General features: G+C 40.7%; 1 protein-coding gene across 1 annotated transcript in view; it reads right to left on the reverse strand.

Annotated features, from left to right (window-relative positions):
* Positions 1-18,074, reverse strand: part of LOC139061593 (CUB and sushi domain-containing protein 3-like) — a 232,865-nt gene that overhangs the window by 127,298 nt on the left and 87,493 nt on the right. The window contains exons 9-10 of the mRNA XM_070547722.1: positions 16,478-16,581; positions 14,114-14,226 (exon numbers count right to left, since the gene is read on the reverse strand). Coding sequence (XP_070403823.1) covers positions 14,114-14,226; positions 16,478-16,581 — 217 coding nt within the window. The remainder of the gene's footprint in view (positions 1-14,113; positions 14,227-16,477; positions 16,582-18,074) is intronic.

Genomic DNA, 18,074 nt, shown 5'->3' on the forward strand with positions numbered 1-18,074 from the left:
AATGCATTTAGAGCTATAATAAATCAAATAACCTCATAAATATGGAAATACCTATTGTAATCTTCTGGAATGACCTATTTGAGACTTAATTTTCCATTTTCCAACCAGGTACGCGTCTAGGCATTACTAACTTTAATATTTTCTAATTTAAAAAGGAAGTTATATCATTATTTTTGTTTCTTCCCTTTCCCTTAGGTCGTCGTGTAGCTTTTTGTGTGCACAACTCTCCACAACGTTACAAAGTTCAGACAAAAGGGAATTAGTCATTCCTGCAGAAACCATTTATCCGGAGCTGCCTGGAGCTGCCCATTTCCTCCCTTTACTTAACAATATTATCATGAAGAAAATTTGCATAATGTTTGTGTGTTGGCTAGTTTGGCACATCGCAAACATTGAACGCGCGGTCATCTTGCTCTTCTTGACCAACCGGCTGATTTTAACAGAGCAGACCGGATATTTCTGGCATGAGGCTGTGAAAATGTTAGAATAAACAAGTAATGCTTCCATAATATTAGAATAAAACGGCTCCATGAATGTGATTTGTTTATCAAAACCCAAAGTGCACCCACTAGTAGTCCTTTGTTGTTTACCTTGCAATCATGAACATTACTAATGTCGAAAGGACACAAAATGCGACAAAAGAAGGATAAACACCACTTGTTTTGGCTTCATTTTGAACACAAGCACTAGTGTAGACCTTTTATTGTAAGGACGATGATCAGGGCAAGGTTGGCAAAGGGAGGTCTATGATGTTGTTATGCAGGTGCCTTCTTTCAATGAATACAGAATTTATTTTAGATTAAAAGAAAATATTTAGAAACGCCAATGACCAACCCCCCCCCCAAAAAAAAAACATAAACAAAGAAACTTTGCCTTTAATTTACATGTCGATGCATTGTAACCAAAATTGGCTACCACTGGTCATTTAAAGGTGACTGGTATGACACAGTTATGTCCAGTTGGTTTAATTGAATATCAGTGATAAAAAAAACAGCCACATTTATCAAGAACAAAAGTGTCTCTTAATTCATTTAAAGGGACTTATTATATAAAACTTACATTTGTACAACCATGTGGGTCTCTAATACCTTGATATAAACTACAAACTTGAAAAAGAAAATTCATCCATCCATCTCCTGTAAGTGGTTTTAGGAATTATGTGCTACAACATCTTGTTTAAAAAGGTCCCAGTTTGTGATGTCACAGAAGGGTAAATTAGAACAAAACCACCTCTCCTGTGCGAGTTAGAGAGGGGAGGGGCAGCAGCTTTGCTCCGAGCCGAGCCCCTCCCAGATATCAGAGCTTCTCAGCTTTTAGCAGCCTGAGTGAGAAATGGGTGGGCGTGGCCATCTCCAGCTATTCTTAAAGTGATAGAGCCCTGAAACGGCACATTCTGGAAGGTACTGAAAATAAAAAGAATTAAATCTGCTGAGAAAACTTTAAGTGAGAGGGCTTTTGTGTAAATAACTTAACAAACATGTTTTATTGACTATAGAACTTTAATAACTTAATAAGTAGGTAATATTCTTTTATCAGTCCAGTGGTTATGAATGTGCTTATGGTTGGAGCAACAGAACGCTCTCTTGCTGCCTCCTAGTCACTATAAGACGGAGGGAGAACTGTGACTTGTTTTTAAACTCTGTTATTTGGGAAAACTAAAGATTTTTTTTACTTCTCTCATTGGTTTGGGAACTGAAATCAAATGTGACACTATTGGTGACATTTATCCAATACCTATCCAGGTGGCCTTTAAAAGTCGTAATGGTATTGAAGACGATTCTCTAGTGGCTGTTTTGTGTCGACATTGGCCCAGAATGCATTTTGCTCTAAACTCTGTGGTGAAACTGTGGTAAATTCCCTACATTTGATCACAATTAAATGTTTTATTTGCTTTAAACAGCATTGTATATTGAGAAATGTAATTTGCTTGAAAATGACTTTAATTCTAAATTAAATTATCTAAACTAAAGGGACCTTAATTCTTTTCCTAATCCAACAAAATGTTGCTGAGTCACGTGTTTGCGCAGATGCACAGCTTCTAATGCATTCATGTCTACATAGTGGAGACAGAAACTTACTGAAACTTTCATGTAAACTTCTTGAATTATGTCACCGTGCTCATCTGTGACATCCCATTGTTCATGATAGACTGAAACAGACAGCAGAAAGTCCCGACTATGCAAGTGTGTGAGTGTGTTTGTGCTCAAATTACTTAAGGCAACATAAATCTGTTTATTTGGTGCCAATGTGAGGACGTGCAATCCACTGGACGCAATGTTTTTGAATAAAAAGGTAAGAAATCACCTGCAGCCCTGGCAGACTTCACAGCAGAAATATAATTTGAGGATTAACCAAGTCACAGAAAATCAGACTTGGTGTGAACTGACGTTTGACTTTCTTTTATTGTTTCTGCACAATCACAGTTTGATTTTTCTTAGAAATGTCCTTCTGGAAGGTTCAACATATAGATGATGTCACACACTAACGTGTAAGCTGTCTAAGCGTAGCGACATTTTTTGGGCACATTCCTCTTGCTCGCACAAACGTCTCACAACAAAATGTGGGTGTTTTTGTTCTGTGGTTCAGCGTGTTTCACTGCTGTGACTCAAATCCTCTCAGAGTGAAAAGAAGAACGCAAAATTCATTCACACACATTATGTATGAACTCAGATTCTTCTCTATAAAACTAGACGGGAAGGATACTTTGATTTCTCATATGCCCTTCATAAAACACTGTAGAAACACAGTTATGCAGACCAAATCTGCAGATCATGCCTCCTAATTCATTTATTTAAAGGGGCAATATGTCCGAATTCTATAGTGGAATAATCACAAAACAGTCTAGTGTCTCGATCGTGTTGAAATTGCTCACGCTCAATTATTCCTAATCCTAGAGAGTGTGCAGTGCCATGGTGACCCAGAGACTCCGAAACCAAATGTTACCGTAATAATCGTAGTAAGTGCTCCCTACCACAACGCCAGATATAACAATGTATTTCTCTACTTATCAACTTAACTCATTCACTGCCATTGACGACTAAAGTCGTCATTTTAGATCCAACCGTTCACTGCCAATGACGACTTTAGTTTTTGCATTTTTTTACTGTTTGAAAATCGGAACGAGCCCCCGCGCTGAGAGAACAAACATCTCAGCCCTGAAGCCGATCTTCATCCGCATACGTCACAGATCACATGATCAGGAAGCAACACATCCATGTGTTAGGAAATCGTTTTGGGCCGTTCCTGTAAAAAAAGTGAGGCGCGAACCGGAAAAGCGTCTGCCGATCACAATTCGACAACGAATTATGAAAGAATGGATAACGCTCGAAACACACGGCTTCTTCCTGATGTAAGAGGTGAGTCTTCTCTTTGTTTTGGCATTGACATCATGCTAGCGCGCAACGTTCTGTGACTCTTAAAAAAAACAGTAAAAACGGTGAGAAATGCTGGCAGCGAATGAGTTAATGTGTATGACTCATCTTCACTTGTCAGCTAGAACCTTCTGGTGCTGATCTGTAACTGGCAGCAGCCATGAAACCCACGGAACGGCAGTGACAAAGCGGGATTTTACTTACAGAAACAGACTGCATTAGCAAATTTGACCACAGGGTGTCTGTAAGGTTTTGGCTCAGACAGAGCCTCTGCCTTGTCACTCACTCAGGATGTTACCAGATGTTTGTTAACAGAAGAAAAAGCAAGAGTCCAGGATGTTGCAGAGCTCTGACTTTTTATCGTTTTTGTTGTTGAATGCAAACAATCCATGACATTGGGGCATGGATTCCCTTAACAAGCAATCAACCGACCAACAACCGTGCCAAATCCATCTGGCCCTTTTAAAGCTACCTTAGAACCAACCATTATGACATGGGCAGGGGAAACAATTAGCTTGAAATCTTACAATCAGTAAAGTACATCTCAACAAAACATTTCAAGCAATCTATTTACATATTTACCTCCTACCTTAACTCAAACAAACAAAACAACAACAGCTACGCTTAAACAAACACAAGATAACCTCCTCTCCCCCCACCCTCTCTTCAGTCAGTTAGTTTCTCCCTCAGTAGAGCTGATTAAGCACACCAGGAACTGATCATGGCTGCCTATGGGCGCGCTTCCATGGCAACACTTAAACAAATGACCTCAGAAGGAAAAGGAGTGATGATCACCAACAAATCAACTTAACTTAAAGTAATTTATAGATTACAAAGCTTATTTGACCTAAAACACACACAGAAATACAGGATTAAACAGAAAAAGAGACATAACTATTAGTGAGGAGATAAATCCCTCACAGTGTCATTCTCCTGTAACGTGATAACAGAGCTATTCCACCGACGGTTATTCATCCTCTCTCCTTCATTCTTACATAATGCACCTTTAACCATGTAATGTTTTCCAGTTTCAATTTCCACAGTGTTCCAGTTTTCCAGGCTATTTGGAAGTGCTGTAAAAGGAGATGAGACATGTTCACCATGGTGACCCTAATGAGCCACAGACTGCTGTTTTAACATTTCTGTTTGACATTTGCCTTCTTAACACTTTTTACACAGATTCCACCAAACTATCAAAACGTGTTCTTAGTTCTGATCAGTGTTTATTTTTTTTCCTAACATTTGACGCACAAAATCACAATGACAAACACTTGTGACCCCACTGGTTAAACTCCCTAACCAACAATCAGATAAACAAGGGCATCATGGAAACACATCTTCAACTCACAAAGCATTACTTATCTTCCTTTGAGGCTGCTGGTTTTGAATCAGAAATCAATCATGCTAAAATATTAGATTTTGAATAATTATTTTGTTTCATTTGTCCGATAATCTCCGGACCCCAAATGTGGGTCTCATCCCCAACACTGGGAAACATTAGCTTAAATCTTAAGCAGGCCACTTTTGGAAGTTTCCTCGTTAATCTAATAACCGTCTTTCTAAGTGATGTCAGCATCAGAGTGTGTGTGCATGTGTGCGATTTGTGGCTTTAATATCAAATGAACTGAGGCAACAAAAGGAGAGGAACACAAACGGAGAGAGACGTGGAAACTCGGTCGGACTGAGAAAGGTGCAGGTCATGTAAAAAAAAACAGGAGGGACAGGAGATGTCTGATACAGAAAATGTGTTGAGAGACAGAAAAGGGGGAGAAAGCGAGGAGGCAAACAACGCCGCATTAGAAAGCAGCTGACAGACAGACGAGGGAGCTGGAGGATGGTGGATAGACAGATGTCTAATGAGGAAAAATGGGACTCGCAGAGATGGAGAGAGAGGAGGCAACTGAGGGAGAATGCTTGGAGTGAAAGTGGTGAGTGGCTTGTTGGTAGAGCTCGGTTGGCTCACAGATGGAGGACCTGTCGAACACACGTGCACCTCAACACTCACACAGTGTGTGATGCACAGGCGATTTGGCAGCAAGGCTAGAACCACTGATAATGTTTATATTTCAGAGCTAAGGTCCAAGGATGTAGCTTTAGCAACACACGCAGACACGCACTCACACACACATACGCGCACACACGCACACACACACCTTCTTGGCCCCTTTTCTCTCAAATTTGTCAAAAAACCACATCCATCTCACACAGCCACCCACCTTCATAGTAAATCTTGTGGGCGATGAAGCCAGCCACTGTGAGACAAACACATTTATCTTGCAATGACTGTTGACAGAACTTTTCACAGCATTAGGGTTTAAGCAGGAAAGTCACATTCATTTATCTGAGTAATTGTTTAATAGCTTATTTTGGGAGAAAATCCATTTAAATCACAATCCCTTATGAGGTATTATGACTTCAGAATATTAAAAGTTAACAAGGACAGTCAATTCTTCCAAGATGCATCATGAAAAATTCATTACTTCTGAAGAAGATTCTATTGGAAGGTTTCCGCCCCAAACCCGTTGATCCAGTATGAATTATTAGAATAAAGTCATCTCTGGGATATTCACTCATCTGATGTGCATCAGACCAGGAAAAAATAACAAGGGGCTGACACGTTTGTGGAGTTGCCATGCATGTTGCATTGTCCCCTGTCTGATTCCTTTAAAACAACACGGATGACAAAGAAGATGTGAGGATCAGCCTCCATAAAAAATTACATTAATAAAACAAAGTATTAAAGTTAATCCTCAGCTCCTTAAGACATAAAATGTCCACTTGTAAAGAGTATGGTGTTTTTTTTCAGTGTTCCATTTGCCTATCTTCAAAATTTTTATTTGAATTTCAAAATTTGAGATTTTTTGCAAAAATGTGACTGTATGCATAAACACTTTTCCTCTCCTCTGTCGCTAAATGCTTGCTTAGTATGAGGATTGCTGTAAAGACTCTGACACGAGTCAGTGACTTGATGCAATTTGCTGGGTTCCTTATATAGGAAACTTTTTTCTGATTGGCTTAATGAACTGACCTGAATTGTAATGTTTACTGTGTGAACTGCCTTGCGACGACTCTTGTCGTGATTTGGCGCTTTATAAATAAATTTGAATTGAACAGAACTGAATTGTTAAAAAGGCGTCCAGACTAATAGGGAAACACTGACCAAACGGACAAAAATGCCCCTAATGATTTAGTTAAATATAGATTTAAAAATGCAATCCCGTAAAATCTAGAAATCTGAGGTTAGGTTATATTTCTACCAGCGTAGACCCACGCTGCTGTTGTACATTTTCAACAAGCAGTGCAAACCTTAAGCTTTAAAATGTAATGTAAGTGAAGTTTACACATTTTTTGATACAGTTAAACTAAAATAGTTCAACCTCTCTGGGCTCACAGGCCTGGTTGGTCAAAACCTCAGAGGCTGGAAACACAAAATAAAGCTAGAAGGAAGAAATAAGCTAATGGCACACTAGGCAGTTTTGGCTTCATGTTAGCACCCCCTAGTGTTCATTTAGTAGAACCAAAAGTGAAACTCATCTCCTTCCTGTACGTTCGTCTTTTTAACACCTTAATCTAGTAGCTGAAATATCTCTACAGCATTCCTTAGTGTCTACAGGAGTGATTCATCACTAAATTAAACCAACCAGCTGTGTTCATGATCTAAAACATGCAGGAATCATGTAGGAATCATGCTGGAAGCACACTCCCAAAAGGAGGTGGAAGTGGAATGATCTGGCCACAGGGGGTAGTGAGGTCTGAGGGACATTTCATTAACCTTGTAATCTTTCATTTTAGCACACACTGGCTCAAGAAAACAATTTAGAAATACGAAAAGTTACATAGTATGTCTTTAAATAGGAAAATAATTACAACTAAAATTAGAAACATAAAAAAAAATCTCACAGATGTCAAGTGATTTTTAAAATACCTGAAAACCTATTTTTTATTCACAATTTTTTTTTCACATTTTATTGGAATACTACTACTCCTACTTCTACTTCTACTACTTCTATTACTCCTACTCCTACTACTCCTACCTCTACTACTCCTACTACTTCTATTACTCCTACTCCTACTCCTTCTATTACTCCCACTTCTACTACACCTACTAATAATAATAACATAATGAATAGATCCGTTAATTAGTGGAATTTTCTGCTAAAATATGTGGAAATTTGTATACATTTTGTATAAATGTATGTTATGAAATTTTTATAGATTTTTATTTATGTTTGCACTCAAGAGCTACCGGTCGATCTACGTCCCGATCCTCACCTATGGTCATGAGCTTTGGGTAATGACCGAAAGAAAGAGGTCGCAGATACAAGCGGCCGAAATGAGTTTCCTCCGTAGGGTGGCCGGGCTCAGCCTTAGAGATGGGGTGACGAGCTCGGACATTCGGGAGGGACTCGGAGTAGAACCGCTGCTCCTTCGGATCGAAAGGAGTCAGTTGAGGTGGTTTGGGCATCTGGTCAGGATGCCTCCTGGACGCCTCCCTGGGGAGGTGTTTCGGGCATGTCCTGCCGGCAGGAGGCCCCCGGGTCGACCCAGGACACGTTGGAGAGGTTACATCTCCAATCTGGTCCGGAAACGCCTTGGGGTCCTGTCGGAGGAACTGGTGGAGGTGGCCGGGGAGAGGACGGTCTGGAGCTCCCTAGATGCTTCTCCTGCGACCCGGACCCGGATAACGGAGGAAGACGACGATGAGGACTCAAGAGCTGAAAAGTATGTATGTACCTAAACAGCCCTTGTTCAGTTTTTTTCACATCTTTTTCAACCACCTTGATTATTGATCATTTTTCTAAATATGTAGGCAAATTTTAGTCATTTCGCTATTGAGGGTTTTTCAGCTTTTTTCCAGCTGCTACGCAGATTTTTTATTATTTAAACTAAAAGATAAAAAAGGTTGGCTGCTAGGGGGCGCTAATCACATATTTAATCCTATTTTCTCTCCTTTTAATCCATCTTTTGTGGCACTTAAGTGACTCCGTACATAGATAATTCAGCTTTATATGGTTGTGAGTTCAGGATGCATCTAAGAGGATTTCACATCATCACAATATTTGCTTTTTGAGGCACAGAATGCAGAAGTTTGGAGTATCAGCTCAGCTGATTTTCCTCACTAGGGGGAGGCGGCAAAGTGCAATGCCAGCTTCTCAGTTTGATTTAGATTCTTTTACTTGTTCATTTGCATAAAAGCAACTAAAAACTTCGGGTGCTGATGTAAAAAAAACTATTTTTTTGTGCTCAGCTGATGGCAGCACAGCTAAAGACAAAGATGCCTGTTTTTCTTTAATATCTAGACTTTTGTTGAGGAGAAAAAGTAGAAATTTTGTTATGTAGCTGAAAATTTTAAGCTTCATTTTCGTGTCCAGGCTGCAGGGGTTTGAGAAAAATCCAGCTGCCACAACAGGAGTTTGTCTCGCTACCTCCCAGACTTGATGCTTCCTCCTGCTCAATTTGAAAGCTTCTTTGCTTTCAGCCTGCTGCCTGCTGCGCTCTGACTCAGTGTGGGTGACTACAGATTAGGGGGGATCACATTAAAATGATGAGTAATAAATGAAACCACTAGTTAGTGTAATATGTTGCAATTAGAAAGGCCATTTTAATCTTCCGACCACCCACAATGGTCTGAGATGAACTGAGTAATGACGAGAGACTTCAGGAAGACCTTGAATCCAGTCCCATCACACTAATATATGAGCACAGTTGTGTTGTTTTACTCATTTGTTTCATTAACATTCATCTTAAAGTTTGAATTTTTCATTGATTGACCATCAGGGATGGCGGTGATCTGTCAGCTGAATCCAAAATAATGCTTGCATTCAGTCAACTTAGAAAGATTATGTCACAGATAATTATTCAGAATCTAAGTTAGATCTATAAAGTTAAATATGCATATATAACATACATACATATCCCCCTATCCACACTGAGGTGACATGCGCTGCTTATCGTGGCTGCAGGAACTGAAGTAGGGATAGTCCCAACCCACCACCCCACCTAGTGGACACTTATGGTGTGTTGTCTGAAGTCTGATGCATATATGTTTGAGGTGTTTTTTTGCAGAGCAAAGCTGCCCTCCTAGTGGGAGGGAAACTCTGAAGTGCCTTTTTTTCCCTCCACCTGAACCAATCCTCATGTAAACCCCTCTTATCTCTATTAAGGTAGCGCGACTCAGGGTTGCGAATGACCACAGTCACCAATTCTTGTCACGTGTCTTGCCCATGTATGTCTGATCTCTGAATTGTGTGTACTGAAACTCTAATTTCCCTCTGGGATTAATGAAGTATCTTTGATTTGATAGATTTAGTCCCGTTGACTTGAATTCATTTTTTTGTTCTTCCAGGGACTCATGAGCCGACGGGAAAGGGAGGAGACTTAAGTCTGGGGCACACCGGAGGGGGACATGCCACGCTACGTTGCGCCGAGATTTCGAGAAGTATAGTGGTCACACAGGACGCGCCGCGCTGCTTAGCGCTTCTTGAAAGTTGCGCGATAGTCACAACATCACACAAGACTCTATTGTTTATACGTGATCAGACTTGCCGTCGTGTTTTGTGAGACTGAAATTCATTAAAAATGGGTAAGCACGCTATTTTTTGAATATTTTAAGACCAATAGTACTTTAAAGTTATCTAACCTGCAGCTGAGTTTGTGCCGTAAAGCCGTTCCGCTTCGTAATGTCTGTTGTAAATTACTCCACAATGTTGTTAACAGCTGCAGCGATTGAGATAGGACTGGCGCCTATCTTCAGTGCCTCAGCGTGGTGCATCTGGGACACGGCGCGGCGCTCCCCGTGTGCCCAATCTTATTAACTATAATGACTTCTATTTTATATGATGGTGTGTTGCGTCTGCCTCCACCTCCCGTGTGACCCAGGCTTTAGGCTCCCTATACGTAGAGGCACCAATGGGAGCTGGAGAGAGCAACAGCATTGGCACCATATTGGATGGATTAATCACTCTCCAAAGCCAAATGGAGTCAATGCATGATGGGCAACCATGTTCGTGTTTTGTGCAGCCTACGGTTGCAGCAACCGGCGCACTAACGAAAACAGATTGTTATGGTCGGCAGTTGTTTCAGAAAGTGTCATGAGTAGGCAATAATTCATTTTCCAAGCTTTATTAAAACCTGCATCACATGTAGCAGAATCAAGCATCCATCTACATTTCCTTCTAAACATAATGTTTGGTTTTGTGTTTTAACATTTAGGCTCAACAATGTAAAAAAATGTGAAAAAAGTAACTGAAATTTCACACCATGAGGAACCAAGTGCAACTAAATGAGGCGGTTAGTTTGTACAGTAATCCCTCGTTTATCGTGGTAGATGCGTTCCAGACCTGGCCGCGATAGGTGAAAATCCGCGAAGTAGGGACTCCCAGCATGCCCCTCGCGGGGATTCCCTCCACGTCGCACCTACGTCACAAACCGCGGCTATAAACGGAAGTCGCCTTTCCAGCTCACCACTCAGTCATCGTTTCTTCAGATTCATGATCAGAGTTTCCAACCTACCGATCAATCCAACGAACTATCAGCTCATAGTAAGTTATCTTACTTACTTCTGGAAAGCCCGGCATTTCCGTGTCACTTCGTTGACGCTCGAACGCTCGGGGGTTTCCTAGATCAGCCGGCGTTTCACCGACGCTCTCACTTCCGCGTCTGTGAAACCACGCGCTCCCTACAAGCTCAACTCCCGAATCCAGCCGCCCTATCTGACATACAGTACTATATTGAATTATCGTATGATCACATTCTTTTTTTGTGGGTAAAACTCAAGAAAAAAAATTTTTTACTTGTTTTTTTTTCATCAATTTCATCATAAAATGCACTTTTTGTAATAAAACTAAAAAAAACAAGAATTTCTTGATATTTCGCATAGAAAAATACCGCGAATCAGTGAAAAATACCGCGAATCTGCGAATTCCCCCTGAAAAATGCTCCAAAGAAAAAATCCGCGAAGCAGCGAATCCGCGAGGAACGAACCGCGAAGTAGCGAGGGATTACTGTAAATGTAATACTTTACAATTTACCTCTAAAAACAACAAATGCCCAAAGCAGTTAGTTACTCTCTTCTACTGTGTGTTTGATCTGAAAATCAGATCAATAAAACCGGCAAAAGCAAAACAGATCGTCTCAATGAAACCTTGTTAACCTGAAGATAAATAAACAAAACTGTGGGTGTGTGGTAATTGCTTTTGAATAAACAAACACAAATAAACAATGAGAATTTGGGTAAATATTATGGAGCTACTAATCAGATGCTATTTTAAATTAAACTGGCGTCTTGGGTGTTTTTGAAAATTATTTTTTATCTGCTTGATTTACACTCCAGGATCATTTCCTGCCTTTACAAGACGAAGAACTGTAGCACTACTGCAAATCTATTAAAACAACTTTCAGATGATTTCCTTTTAATCATGCATCACCAGTCCATCACTGGAACGCAATGCATCTGAAGAACAGTAAAGGGCAATCCAGTATGTCACTGTCACAGCACGCTGGAAGCTCACTGCATTACCCGACTCTGCACGCTGACCTCATTATGGCAATAAATCCACAGATGATGACACTTAAATGAGGCCCACAAAGTTAATTTGTGCAGCAAAGCTCTCAACCATGTTTCATGGAATGTGATCAAACGAAGACTACATCTATCAAACAGCAGACACCTGAAAGGTTAATATTGTAAGTACACTGGGAGCTGAATTGACAGAACAGCAAAAACACTTTATTCTCAGCTCATATTAAGATAAAGGTCAGGTGTTAGCCAAGCGAGGAAGTAGCAACCAGCTCATTTAGTGTTATGAATGTCTGTCCTGAGACTGGGAGATTGGGGTTGGATCATACCAAAGACCACCAAACCAACATGCTTGGTCTTTAAAGGTGTGGTTCACTAAAAAAAAACGTTTCTATCTTTTTAGGCCCGAGCAGCGAAAGCGCTGCGAAGGCCTCTTGTTTAACTTTATTTTTATTTCTGATTATAATCTGTCGCGTTGAGTTTTTCATGCAGGCTGAAACAGTCTTCTACACCTGTCTGCTGCATTCGCTTCTGATAGAAAATAAATGGTGAAACTCTAGGGTTTGAAAAGCCTGACAGATCTACGTCCCACTGTTATGTAACACACCCATCTTGACTCACAATGGGGATGGCTGTTGTTGGTTTAGCATCCAGGAAACGGCAGTATAAGCTATCTGTTAGCATTAGCAACTTCTCCACATGGCAGAACTCCTCCAGGCTTGTGTTATCCAATACGAGGTGAGATGTCCAAATATCAGGAAACAAGGCTCCAAAAACTGCCGTCTGAAGCTCAGCTGTGATGTGCGTCTCAGCTAGTTCCTAGAACAGATGCACCGGTATAGCCCCCCAGAACCATTTACAAGGCATTCATTCCTACTAGAGACCACTGCAGATGCTTTGACTGAATGAGTGAACCACACCTTTAAGTGTCTTACTTACGCCACTTTGTGCAAACTTCTCATCATATTTCCACAACTTAGTTTTATTAACTGCCAACTCCCCCCAAAGTTCTCGTGCATTATTTACTTTTTATTTTTTGTTGAATTTAAAGTGAGAATTGCTCTGGATGTCCAAGGTGTTTGGGACACACATTTTGCACATATTTTTCAAAGTTCTGGCAACAAGGCCCTACGAACAATTCTAAGGATGTTTTACAACCCACGTAAATAATATTAACGTCACTGGCATTGTGGTTCCAAAGGTTAAAGCCAGTCAGATTCTGGTTGAAGACATTGGTAATTTAACGTGTTTGTAAATAATTCTAGGTATTATTAATATTTAGCACTGTTTGTTGGACAATGATTAAAAATTTGAAATTTCACGAAGCACCGCAACAAAACAAAAAGTATAATATTCCGACTACCTCCAAGTTTGTACCAATAGGTGCTACTCTTATACTGCAGCCAGCCACTAGGGGGCAAAATTGTTTCCTGTGGTTTCTACACTTAGGGTGTTTCTCAATGCCAAGGAACCTTGCATTGATTTCTTGGCCCCGCCCAGGTTGCCTAGGAGATACGTCATCGGGAGCCACCAAGACGTCTTCCAATGTTCATGTTCTACTGAGGCGTGTTCTCCGTTAGCTAGCCGTTTAGCTAGCTGAGCAAGGATGCACGGGAGGTGTCTTGTAGCCTAGACTTGGTCAAAAATTACCCAGAACACACCGTGGTATTTTCAGAAAGAAGCGGGATCAGAAGCAGGCAGCTACTTCGGGGACAATTTTCAAGTTTAAAAGTAAATTATCTATTGTTGGTTAGTTGCTTAGTAGTTGCAGCTTCAGTGGCTAGCGGTTAGTAACTCACTTATATATTTAATTTAATAAACATATACACAATTCAAAAAGTAAAAGGCTCATTATATATTCATATTGAAACTTAACTTGTATAAAATATAGCGTTATCTCCCGTGTCACATGACGTCACGTGACCGCAGTGGAAGCTGCGGTCACGTGATGCAAGTCTGTTCCATTTAACCATTTTCTTTGACCAAGGAAGGACAGTGTCCTCGTAAGCAAGGAGCCTGGCCTCGCAAGACATCGCCTCGCAAGGCCAAGTGCCTTGACATTGAGAAACCTCCTTAGTTAATGCACAGGAACTATAATCAAGGCAGTTTAAGTTGACTCAAAGTTCAGCCCTTTACCTACTAAGTATTTTCCTTCCATTTACCCAAATGCAGTGATTGTCCCCTTCTCTCCTTTTCCTGTTGAAAGTGCACACTCAGCACTTACCTTTATAGTTAATCTTAAACCCAATAGATCCAACGCTCTCATCCGACTGAAGGTGCAGCCACATCTGGTGGGTCATACTGACGATGAGGTCAGGGACAAAGCTTCCTGATAGGCTGGAGAATAAAAGACATAACTATTAAACCACTGTCCTCATAAAAACCTGCTGGAACATTCTGAACAGGAGCCACAAAGCACGTCCTTACTTCACATTCTTTCTTCTATTTGAAAACTCAAGCTAAAAAAACATCAACAAACCAAAATCTGTTCATAAAAAGTCGACATTCATTTTCCTTTCAGAAACTTCAAAGTGATTTCTGAAGTCAAGAACAGTTCATGTCTAAAAAACAGCTACACAGGATGTAGCCTGACGCTTTATGATCTGAATACGCAGTTATGTCGAAGTAGATGAAGTATTCTGGAGTACCTGGTGTTACATAAGACTTCCAAATAAATGAAGCAGTGTTTGAACATTTTCACATACAATAAAACAATAGGAGGCTAAAACAGACCAACAGTATGAGGGCAACTGGTCAGTGTGAAAGTGAAAGAGCTCAGTTATAATTATAGAAAATGTTCTTATGTGAGGACTAAAATCAGTTGTATTGTATTTATTTAAGGGAGTGCCACATCTGTTTATACAGGTGCTGGCCAGTAAATTAGAATATCATCAAAAGGTTGAAAATATTTCAGTAATTCCATTCAAAACGTGAAACTTGTACATTATATTCATGCAATGCACACAGACCAATGTATTTCCGATGTTTATTACGTTTAATTTTGATATTTATAGGTGACAACCAATGAAAACATCAAATCTGGTATCTCAGAAAATTAGAATATTCTAAAGGCCAATGAAAAAATGTTTGTTTCTCTAATGTTGGCCAACTGAAAAGAATGAACATGAAAAGAATGTGCATGTATAGCACTCAATACTTAGTCGGGGCTCCTTTTGCCTCAATAACTGCAGTAATGCGGCGTGGCATGGACTCGATCAGTCTGTGGCACTGCTCAGGTGTTATGAGAGCCCAGGCTGCTCTGATAGTCGTCTTCAGCTCCTCTGCATTGTTGGGTCTAGCGTATTGCATCCTCCGCTTCACAATACCCCATAGATTTTCTATGGGGTTAAGGTCAGGCGAGTTTGCTGGCCAATCAAGGACAGGGATACCATGGTCCCTGAACCAGGTGCTGGTGGTTTTGGCACTGTGTGCAGGTGCCAAGTCCTGTTGAAAGGTGAAGTCTGCATCCCCATAAAGTTGGTCAGCAGCAGGAAGCATGAAGTGCTCTAAAACTTCCTGGTAGACGGCTGCATTGACCCTGGACCTCAGGAAACAGAGTGGGCCAACACCGGCAGATGACATGGCACCCCACACCATCACTGACGGTGGAAACTTTACACTGGACCTCATGCAACGTGGATTCTGTGCTTCTCCGCTCTTCCTCCAGACTCTGGGTCCTTGATTTCCAAAGGAAATGCAGAACTTGCTTTCATCAGAAAACATAACTTTGGACCACTCAGCATCAGTCCAGTCCTTTTTGTCCTTGGCCCAGGCGAGACGCTTCTTGCGCTGTTTCTTGTTCAAGAGTGGCTTGACACACGGAATGCGACACCTGAATCCCATGTCTTTCATGAGTCTCCTCGTGGTGGTTCTTGAAGCGCTGACTCCAGCTGCAGTCCACTCTTTGTGGATCTCCCCCACATTTTTGAATGGGTTTGTCGTCACAATTCTCTGCAGGGTGCGGTTATCCCTAGAGCTTGTACACTTTTTTCTACCACATTTTTTCCGTCCCTTCGCCTGTCTGTTAATGTGCTTGGACACAGAGCTCTGCGAACAGCCAGCTTCTTTAGCAATCACCTTTTGTGTCTTGCCCTCCTTGTGCAAGGTGTCAATGATTGTCTTTTGGACAGCTGTTAAGTCAGAAGTCTTCCCCATGATTGTGGTGCCTTCAAAACAAGACTGAGGGACCTTTTAAAGGCCTTTGCAGGTGTTTTGAGTAAATCAGCTGATTAGAGTGGCAGCAGGTGTCTTCTATATTCAGCCTTTTCAGAATATTCTAATTTTTTGAGATACCAAATTTGGAGTTTTCATTAGCTGTCACTTATGAATATCAAATTTAAATGTAATGAACATTGGAAATACATTGGTCTGTGTGCATTGCATGAATATAATGTACAAGTTTCACGTTTTGAATGGAATTACTGAAATATTTTCAACCTTTTGATGATATTCTAATTTACTGGCCAGCACCTGTATGGATGTTATGGTATTTCAAATCTCAAAGTTTGTCTCATTGACAGATTCTGAAATTTTATTGTTACTCTAAACAAAATAACAAAACTTCTGTGCAGAGCGATGTAAAACTTACACTTGTAGAATAGTTGTAGGATCTCCCACCTCCCCTCCATCTCCGATAGTTAGCGTGTCGTACGCTATCTCCAGGTCAAACTCCTCAAAGTTGATCTGGATCACCTGAGATTAAACCCAAAACAAATTCACGTCGTTTGTAATGACAATCAATTAGTCATCTCTATTTGGCGTTCAATCCCATGGAAGAGTTCGGGTGATGGCTTATCAGAGCAGGACACACGTTCAAACTCAAGGTTTGTCGATAAAACTTTAACTTTCAATGAGCAGAATAATCTTTAACTGGAGATTCAAGCAATGGCGCCCCCAAGGGGTGGCCAGGGGTGGTCATGGCCACCCCTAGAAAATCGCTGCCCCTCCCTTAGCCACAGAATTGTACAAAAAAGGTAGTAAAGGTAAAGTAACATAGGTAAAAAGTGTTTTTTCTTATTTTATGGTCATAACTTTATTTTATTTGAATTCCTTGATTTGGTATTTTTCATATGCAATTTATTTTTTAAATGACAAAGCGTTCAAATCTTTCATGCAACGATACAAAAGTTTTTGTTTGAAAAGTTTACTGTCTGCTTAAAAATAGCCACTGAAATGCCAAGCATGATCAAAAATCACAGACAGTGAATAATGCTGGAGAAAATCGTACGGTAATTATTTCAACCTAAACCTTTATTTATTCTTGTGGGTATTGCTTATTTTCACATCACAGATATCGCTCAAACTATCCTTGACTGAAGGTGAATCATTCCAATTCTGCATCCCGCAGCATGGTATTATTTCAATCTGTGGCACAAGATGAAGAATGAGAGGGTTACCTACGCTCGGCACATGAAGCAGTGAGGAACAGCATGGAGCTCAGAACTCTGATCGGGAATTATTTAACCACACTTTCTGTTTCATCTAAGACCAGAGAGAAATGCATTTGGCAGAGGAGAAGAGAGAATGGTGGGAGGTTTAACTGAGAAGGGGGGAAAACGTGGAAAAGGACAGCAGAAAAGAGAAGTCGAGTGCTTTAATGAGAACATCTTTGATGCTAGGAATACTTCAAACTTGAATTTTGACGGCAGAAGATCAAAACCTGCATGTTGCTTCCTTTTTATTTGTCTTCTTATGATAAATTTTGTGATTTCCAGATTCATGGTGAGCTTCAGACCTGTCGGTCTCTTCTGTAATGTAAAGCCTCACCTGGCTACACATGATTAACTTTTTATTTGTTTTTGTTCTTTATTCTTAAAGGTACAGTCAATACCAGTAACCCTCAAGGATCTCACTTTCTTTGCCTGATTGCAGCAAATTAAGAAACCCTCATGGAGTGTGAAGGCAGCCACGACTCTGCTACCCTCATTTATGTTCACATCATCACATCAACAGACTCAGCTACAAGCTGGAAGATCTCCCCGCGCTGGAATGATGCCAATAGTGTGGTTGGGCTGAAAGTCAACATGGCCAATCCTGCTTCAAATTCTTGAAGAACAAGCCAAGCTGGTTTGGTAGGGTCCTACATCGCCAGTTGGCTACCGTCACACTCCCCCGTTGGGAAAATGGTGAGAAGCCACCATTAGCTACTGAAGTTACGCGTTTGCTCTGAGCAACTGTTCTCTCAT

Source organism: Nothobranchius furzeri, chromosome 19, assembly GCF_043380555.1.
Source record: "Nothobranchius furzeri strain GRZ-AD chromosome 19, NfurGRZ-RIMD1, whole genome shotgun sequence".
NCBI classification, from domain to species: Eukaryota; Metazoa; Chordata; class Actinopteri; order Cyprinodontiformes; family Nothobranchiidae; genus Nothobranchius; species Nothobranchius furzeri.